We start from the raw sequence: 9,078 nt of genomic DNA on the forward strand, positions 1-9,078 counted from the left end.
TTATAAAAGCATACACAATATTATTATATATTATTATATCATTTAATAAAATGAGCCAAAAAAGAATCTACTTTCAGAACGTGTGTATATACAATATTTCACATGATTTCATTTTCTGTAATTTAATTCATAATTATGAAGAAACCTGTATTAAAATTTTCAGATTTTTCTAATAATAGAATCTGGAAAGTTTTAGAAAAATTGTTCTTTCAAGAATTTTGCTTTTATTTATTGCCAACTGAGAGTGATCAAATCTCTCTTCTTTTTCTTTTGTTGAATATAATATTTAATTTCTAAAACGAATATAAATTTAATATAAGAATACACACTAGTTGAGAGAACAAGTATTTAAGTCAAATTAAGAAAAATCAGAGTGAGACTTTCTTCTATTCTTGTGACCACATAATTGTTATGTACTGTCTAAGAGTACTTATTTCGCATACATATTTATTGTTTTCTCTTAATAAATTGTGTGAAGTTTTTATGTTACTTTAAGATTATTTTTTAATAAAAATACTTAATATTATATAAACATACTAGTACTTAATTAATAATGATTGTGATAATATGATTAATTAGTGATAATGATTTTCATAATTGTATTATTTATTAGATAACAATGACTGCAATTATTTTTGCACCAATCTAATACGTAATAATGGTTTTGTAACTTAACCCAGGAAAAGTATTTGAGATAAAATGGAATCAAAACATGTTTTTGCATTAATCCGCAAACTTTTGTCAATTAAAGGAATGTTAGTTTAAATGTTTTGAAGCTTGTATGTTATCAAGGCATTAACTATTCTCCATCAGCTGTCTAATTATAATTAGTCGTCAGTGCGATCTGCCGATTGCCGATAACTTCCGCGCACGCGCCCGAGCTTCTGTGCGAATACTTGTGTACTCAAACCACAAAACATTAGGAATTAACGTTGTGTCACGCAACAGTAGATACTCTGATATTCGCCTGAGAAAAAATAAAGATTAGATCGGAAAAGTGACTGATCGCTAAATTATTTTCTCTAAACTTTTTTGACAATCTTTACTCACCATGAAACTACTATGGGGAATAATGGTGTCAAAATTGTGTGCGTGATTATAAACCATGCTGTGCCCAATGCAATTCCTAGTAATGCACCGCAAACTACTTGAATAATTGAGTGGTAAAGCAGATACACTCTGCTGTAAGTTACAAATACAGCTAAGATGATGCATCCTACTGCTACTATTGTCCGCCAAAACCTTTCGGCTATTGTACAGTTATAATTTAATCTGAAATGTAATAGAACATTCCATGAATTGTTGATAGCTCAATTATCAAAATAACATCATGTATTACGCTTACCTAAAGTATATAAAAAGTGTTGCATAGGCAGCAAAAAACCACATAAATTGTGCATGTGTAGATGGCATTCCATATTCAATATACAAGCCATCTCTTCTTAGCGGTCTTGCCTGACGAATGGTATGTTTCAATACAAAATTTATACACTCATTGATTATAACTCCACTAAAAAATACAATCTGTAACCAGCAAAACATTTGTAAATCTACAGATGACAAAGTGAATTTATACATATTATACAAGATAACTATATATTGCTTACAGTATGCAAATCTCTTCTAAAAAGTATTAATGCGACAAAACCAGCTGTAATAGCAAACGGCACTAGACTTATTACAGCTAATACTTTTCCAAAGAAATCACCTAAAAAAAAAAAAAAAAAAAAGAAAAAAAATCATTATTATATACATCAATTATCAGCTCTCGCTCACTATCACCTGCTATCATTCTTGTGATTACAGAGGCAGCGAGTGAGGAAAAAACAAAGCAGCACTTTAAAGTTTCTCGACACACGAGCTACGGCTCGAGCTTTTTTATCTGGTCATTGTGGCTCCCGATAAAAGTACGGAAACTATACCTTGCGGATATTCCACTAATGTCAGAGACAACGGAATCCATTCGGGTTTATCGGCCGCATGTGCGAAATGCGACTTGATCTCGTTCAACGACTCGTTAAGCGATGCCATATTATTGCAATTTTTCAAGTGGCATGTCTCGCACGATCTCTATGACACAAAAGAGAAAAAGATGGACGTTTTATTTACACCTGGATGAGCAATGACAATCACACAGATCTGGTCCAGTTCTGATGACTGACCTCGCTGCTAGCGGAACGATAAGGTTGGATAAGGTCAAACAAAGTGAACGCGCGCGCGAAAGCCACCAAACGGAACATCGCGAAAACACCGTTCAAGTAATAAAAATCTATACTTCACGTTACATATGCTATAGATTTCTAGTTACTGACAATGAATATCGGAACGCAGTTCCAATGAAGGTCGATTGGTCAGTATTTGAAATTCGAAATACATATAGCCATAAATCAAATTTTAATTCTAATTCCATAGCTTCTAGTTTAGTTTTGATATAATTCAAATATTATAGTTTCTCTCTAAAAAAAAGTTTTTAAAAAGAGAATGACGATTTACATGTAATACAATCCCTACAGAAAACACAAAAAGAATAAAAATTATATTAAAAATAACTTTGGATACATATGTGCTTTCACAAGTATTTATTTTAAACACAGAGGAATCATCTATTCCAATTCCATATAAATACAAGTGTGTATAAAAGACAATGAGAAATAAGACTGTAAAACGCAATACAGTACTCGTACTTGTGAGTTATGTAAGCTTTTTATTTCATTATGCTTTCAAATCCTTGCGGGTCGTAAATAGACAGATAAATTACATAGGCCTGCCTATGCCGCGTCCCATCGGTGGCTGTGGACCATCCTGAGTACTCTTGGGATTCTTAATAGTCTCATCGACGGACAATATGAGGCAGGCGGCCTCGGTGGCGGCCGTTAACGCGTTGATCTTCACTATCGCCGGCTCCCAGACGCAACACTGCATATTGTCTGCAATATCTTCTGTGTTGACATCGACGCCGTACCATTGTAAGCCCTTATGGTGTTTCTGACGCAACTTGTTCAAAATGTTTGTTGCATCAAACCCGGCATTATCACAAAGTTGTCTGTAATCGATATTTATTTTTGTTATAATTCTATTTCCGAATATAATGTATTTACGTGATTTGATTCTCACCTCGGGATAACTTCGAGAGCTCTCGCTATTGCGCCTATTAAGAGCTGTTCCTTGCCGGCGATGGTGCGGGAATAATTGCGCAGAGTCTTGGAAAGTTCCATTTCAATGGCTCCACCACCAGCAACGACTGCGTCATTTTTCACCAAGCGTCTGACAACCATGATCGCATCATGAAGAGATCTCTCTGTCTCTTCTAGGAATTGTTCCGCGCCTCCACGTAGAATGAATGTGCACGTTTTCGCTCCTGAATATTCCTCACCAGGTTCGAAGATGTTGAATCTATATAACAAACAGTATTAAATATCCGCATGTAAACTAGAATGTTAGAATGAGACATGAATGAGACATAGTCTGTAAGACTATGACTGTGATGTATATTTATTACACACTACCTTTCACCACCGATTTGTTTCTCCTCGAAAGTCTGGCATCTTCCGAGATCAGAATCTTTAATGTCGTGCACAGTCGTTAAAATTGCGCCACCGCATGCTTTCATGGTTCTCTTAAGATCCTCATCAGGCACTCTGCCAGCGCAAAACATGTCCCTATCTGCGAAATACTGTGTCGCGACATCACCGATCGGTAGCATCGACAGCACTACTTTTGCGCCGCTCTTGTGAATCTGGTCAAGTTTTTCATACAAAATCTGCCATTCCGCATCGACAATTCGTTGATATTCTGTCACATTGTCCACGCGTACTTCAGCGTTATCCCGTTCAGCTTTTAATTCCAACTCAATGTTCAACAATGCAATCTTGCAATGTTGATATTTCTTCGGTTGCATCTCGAATCCAGCATAACTAAATGTTTTTTTAAATGCCACACCTTGGATCAGCTCTGAATCTTCTAACGCACCTCCGGAAACCTAAATGTTGCACAAACAATCAAACACTAGAAGTGAAATATATTTGAATCCTTCATAACTTTTAAAAAGTACATAATTGCTCGCACCTTTTTAATACCAATCATATTAAGAGGAAGCAATTCGTCTAATATCATGACAGCCTTGACAACTAGTTTGCTAAAATGTTTTTTTTGTTGATGTATCAGCTTAGAGCTCATAGACGTAGCTGCACATTCCTCTAGAAGTTCCATATGTTTGCTGATGTCATTTTTATCTATTTTGACGCTCAATTCATTAATTTTATCTATAGCTATCTGAAGAGCACGACGAAGAGCTTTGATAATTATACGAGAGTGTACACCCTCTTCTATAAATGGCTTCATCTGTTTCAGAAATTCTCCTGCCAGAAGAACTACACTGGTTGTGCCATCTCCCACCTGTTAAATATTAATATTAATAATAATAATAATAATAATCTTTTTTGCCCTGTTTAATGTAAAAATTATAAGCTATTTTATATTTTGTTTGAACAGTATTGAAGCAATTTCATATCTTTAAGGCATTGCCAGTCTCTAAATGTTCTAAATTTAATATCCTCTGAATTTTTATACATAATAATTTTTCTTACATTATTACTTAGATACAACTTAACTTTTTTCTATTCAGAGATAATAAAGTAAACTGATAAGTAAAATATTCTTACTTCCGCATCTTGTGATTTTGCAATGTCTACTAAAGTTTTTGCAGCTGGATGAACAATATCTAACAGTTTCAAGATGGTAGCACCATCATTAGAAATAGTGCCTTTTCCATCTTGACTGACTATAAGTTTATCCATGCCTCGAGGACCCAAAGTGGTCCTAACAGCATCCACAACTATCTGGCATGCATTTATATTGGATATAATTTGTTGCTTTCCTTGAGACGCATCTGTACCTTCTTTCAATAGAATTATTTGAGGTTGCTATAAAAAAAATTCAAATTTTTACATACAACATATGTAAAATTATTGAACACATTAAACGAGTGCAAATACCCTTGCATATATCCCCATTTCTGACACTTGCTATTTCTTTTTTATACCTCAACTTTCTTATTTATAACTCAAAATACTTTCAAATATTTATTAAAACTGAAATCAGATTGATAGATATTAAAAAGACAAACGAAAATCAAGATCGTTAAAACTTTTGTCGCTAAGATCGAACATATCGACGAACATCGAAATGAGACTGCATGTACGAATAAAGGAGGGGATGGTTGTACTATACGATAAGTCTTCATGAATATTTGAGTACAGTAAAATTAAAATGATTTCGTTATAGATATATTTGATGCCGGCGATTACATTACGTTACATTACATTATTGTCCTTAAAAGGCCTTATGTAAATGAGATCAGAACGGAGCAGAAATTATTCACGTGACAATTGCAAGAACATTTACTGCATATTATCAATTTGACTGTTTCTAGTTTCTGCTCCATAAAATACCATGTTTTTGCAAAAACGTAACACGAAGCAAACTTTAAGTAAAAAAGCTACAGTAACACATGACGCATCGCTTGTAATACCTACTTTGAGGTGGGATTGCCACGATATGTACATTAAATATTAAGTAAAAAGCAGCGATTTATTTGTTCTTTGTTGTATCTTACCATGTTTGGAGCTTGCGTGCAGTGCTTTTACTTATTTATTACCACTCCTTTTTGAAAATTGTTTCTCGATGTTTCTTTAACAACGCTACTTAACCGCATAAGGTAAGAGTATAGGCACACGAGTAATAGGCAAAGAACAAATAATATTCTAGATTGATTGTATGTACGTATCACCGCATCATGCGTACTTCCACTCATGAGCGCCGCGATGTCCATGTCTTGCATGCGTAAACTACTCTGTTTAAAACGAAAGGGTATCTATATATATATAGGCAGTAAGAAGCTGACATAAAGGTACCTTTCCATAAAGCAGCACACCGCGGCAGCAAATCGTCACGTGACTAAAATTTTCTAGGACTGCTTCCGCTAGGTATATTTGCTGCTCTCACCTAACCCTCATTTGATGCCATTCTTTGTTGTTGATGGAATTATATAATTATTGCATAAGTATCAACAATAAAATTTTCTCGGTTTTGCTGCTTTTTGTTCGTTTGAACTTCTGGTTACTGGTGCCCTTATGGCTCAGTGTCGTTTGAACTTCGCAGAGAATTATTGACGCTACTTACTGCTAGGGAATACCATCCTCTTATCCCTAGTCCCCCGCGTCCACGAAACAAAGCAGAGACCCCGACTGTACACACATATCTATTTCAATGCAATTACTGCGCGTTTAATTTTTTTGCTCAGCACAGCATAATCGAAAAAGTATCAAAATCGAGAAAATGATCATATGGTTTGACGAGCTCTAGGAGTGATCATCAATTTTTTTTTTCATATTCCGCCTAAAACCTAGTTTTTTTATATGGCCGTTCTCAGTCTTCTCTCTGGCGTATGTCATCATATGTCAATGTCAATATGTCACTAAAAATGTCGATTTGATATTTCGAGTATCGAGGTATCGCACGTTCGATATAATCGAATTAATTGACAGTTATAACGGAGGCGCGATGCGGAGCCGAAACTACGTTCGACTTGTTTGTTCCCGCATTTCTCACAATTATTATTGTATCGCGAGTGACTATCAGTTACACATGTGTCTCGTAAAGTGTCGAACATTCGCAGGAGAGTAATATTGCAATTTGCTAGTAATTGTAATCGGCGAATATATAACAAAATTTTTGCCGTTTGCGCTCCCATAAAACTCGCGCGCAGAACAAAATGACTGACTTGCTACGCGAGAAGATTTTTTTTGAAGATTAATTCGTATTTTTTGCGAATATTATAGTTTCGCGCGTGCAAATATGTGAACATTGTAAAACAACGGATGTATTCCCACTGGTAATTGATAGCATCGCGCACTTGCTAATAGTAGTAATTGAGTTTACAGTGCAGTTATATCATAATCACGTTTGCGCGAAATGCAAGCGAAGAACTAAATTTTGTGTGTTATTCTTGCTGTACAATTATATAAAAACGTAAGACTTTTAGTAAGCTGAATTTTTGATTGCCAAGCAATATTATGGAACAAAAACATAATCAATTAATTACATTTCTTTAGATCATTATATATTTTGTTGCTTTACTATCAAATATTGTAAAATTACTATATGTTTCGTATTTCCACAGGTGTGTGAATAGCGAGCTGCTGCAATTATTTTAAAAAATAACCTGACCGATCTGTGAAAATGAGAAAAGAGAACAAGAAAAAACATAAAGATCTGCAACTTTCCATCTACAACATGTGTGTGATTGTCAGAAAAACAAAATTTCGCTCGAGCAGCATCAGAATTCATGGAATCAGATATCACTTTCTTTTACATCATCATTTGCTGCTATTTGCTTTATAAATTTTTTCTTACAAACACTACATTATATGTATATGTATATGTATATTGATACATTAAAAAGTGTACAAAAAATATGTATATTATAAAGTTTTTAACGATACATAAATTTATATGTATGACAAGTTGCAATTTCAATAAGAATACTGTTTTATTTGTTATCAGAAATGTATTAAAACTTTAAAAATTTTATTTTACAATTTTTTTTTCTGAAAGTTCATAGGTATTAGTTCATGCATATCTTTTTCATAGTTTTTCATAGATATATATGTATACGATTTTAGAAACAGTTTTGATATATATAGTATATCTATTATATACGCGAGAGACAATTTTTAAAATAAAAATTATTATTTTAGATATATTATTACATTTGAGAAATTTTGTTTTATATTTTATGATTTAAAAAGACAGAGTATATATATATATATATCCATCCAATAAATCTTATCATGTATTAATTAGAAAAGATAAAGTATGTATATATCTTTAGTTATTTATCATAGGATGTATATATCTTTAAATATATACATACATTTTAAATATACGTGTAGTTTTGAAAAAATAAACTATATATACATAGATAGAAAATTACATTTCTTCGTATATTTTTGTGTAAAATTATTCTTTTTACATTTAACTTATTTTCTTAATTTTTACATTTAGCTCATTTTCTTAATTTCGTAATTTAAAAGAAACATCTATTTTTGTGGATGTATAGTGTTGAAATCAGCAAGTGCGTCGTAAGAAACTACAGTGGGCCGCACTCAGGCTTATCTCTGGTAATAATATTATTATGCGTCGATAACTTGCATAGTAGCGCAATCGCGTGACAATATAATACACTAAAGAGACCTCAAAACTAAGTAGATAAAAACGTTTATTTAAATAATATATTTATTTATTACTTTAGTGAAATGTTTTAAATTTTAAATATTAAGAAAAAATATAACAATTTTTTCTAGAAAATATTGTTTCAGTTTCACATTTGATAAAATAATTTACATACTTCTCAGTACAATTAATAAAAGTACAGTATATAAACAGTTAACAAAATAAAAATACAATTTCTATCTAGAATCAAGTTTTTTAATAATAATTAAGGAAAGTATAGACATTAACTTGAGCGCGTTCTAAACTATGAATCAAACTTTGCTTAAAAATGCAAAATAATTAAAAGTCAAACGTAAAGTTATAGATCGTGTCAAATACAATAGGATCGAAATATAAAATCAAGAGAATCCACGTTGAAGTTATTAAATTAAAATGTATATTGTCGTCTTTAAATAAAAAACAGTGAACGTGAAATCATGAAAAAAAAAACTTAAAATGCATCAGTGCAAAGAAATTATATAGGTTTTATGTCATTATATCGCTATTTTCTAATTTTTTCTAAAGACAAACATCGGCTGGATGAATCGCTAGACCGCAAAAATTAAAACGATACAAGATGGCATTGTCGCGAGAAAAAAAAAATGTGAGAAATAAGTTTTAATAAAAACCGTAAATGAGTTTGCACTAATAAACGATATTCTATCTTAATCATCTTTTTTTATATAACTGTTTTGTGTAAAAAAAAAAACTACATTTTACAATCCTATAACGTGAGAAAATTTTTAATCCCAAAATTAGAATATTCTCTTTTGTGGTCAATAATATATTTCAATATTATATTTTTAT

The 9,078-nt window shown here is 32.4% G+C and overlaps 2 protein-coding genes across 3 annotated transcripts; both read right to left on the bottom strand.

Annotated features, from left to right (window-relative positions):
• Positions 1-244: 244 nt before the first annotated feature.
• Positions 245-2,267, bottom strand: LOC109851993 (dolichyldiphosphatase 1-like). Its single transcript, XM_020422691.1, has 6 exons — positions 2,163-2,267; positions 1,923-2,070; positions 1,608-1,708; positions 1,346-1,524; positions 1,051-1,272; positions 245-967 (listed from the first exon to the last, which is right to left on the bottom strand). Exons 1-6 carry the CDS (start codon positions 2,238-2,240, stop codon positions 835-837), a joined length of 861 nt encoding a protein of 286 aa, XP_020278280.1. The 5' UTR covers positions 2,241-2,267; the 3' UTR covers positions 245-834.
• Positions 2,268-2,562: 295 nt separating this feature from the next.
• LOC109851984 (T-complex protein 1 subunit eta) lies at positions 2,563-5,756 on the bottom strand. 2 transcript variants are annotated; one of them, XM_020422662.1, is made up of 6 exons: positions 5,615-5,756; positions 4,662-4,922; positions 4,066-4,395; positions 3,507-3,979; positions 3,115-3,393; positions 2,563-3,043 (listed from the first exon to the last, which is right to left on the bottom strand). In XM_020422662.1, exons 1-6 carry the CDS (start codon positions 5,615-5,617, stop codon positions 2,755-2,757), a joined length of 1,635 nt encoding a protein of 544 aa, XP_020278251.1. In that variant the 5' UTR covers positions 5,618-5,756; the 3' UTR covers positions 2,563-2,754. The 2 variants fall into 2 exon arrangements, with proteins under 2 accessions (XP_020278251.1, XP_020278250.1); XM_020422661.1 differs by lacking the exon at positions 5,615-5,756 and adding an exon at positions 4,995-5,102.
• Between the last annotated feature and the right edge of the window lie 3,322 nt (positions 5,757-9,078).

Source organism: Pseudomyrmex gracilis, unplaced genomic scaffold (genome assembly GCF_002006095.1).
Source record: "Pseudomyrmex gracilis isolate BER0280 unplaced genomic scaffold, ASM200609v1 scaffold_23, whole genome shotgun sequence".
Lineage (NCBI taxonomy): Eukaryota > Metazoa > Arthropoda > Insecta > Hymenoptera > Formicidae > Pseudomyrmex > Pseudomyrmex gracilis.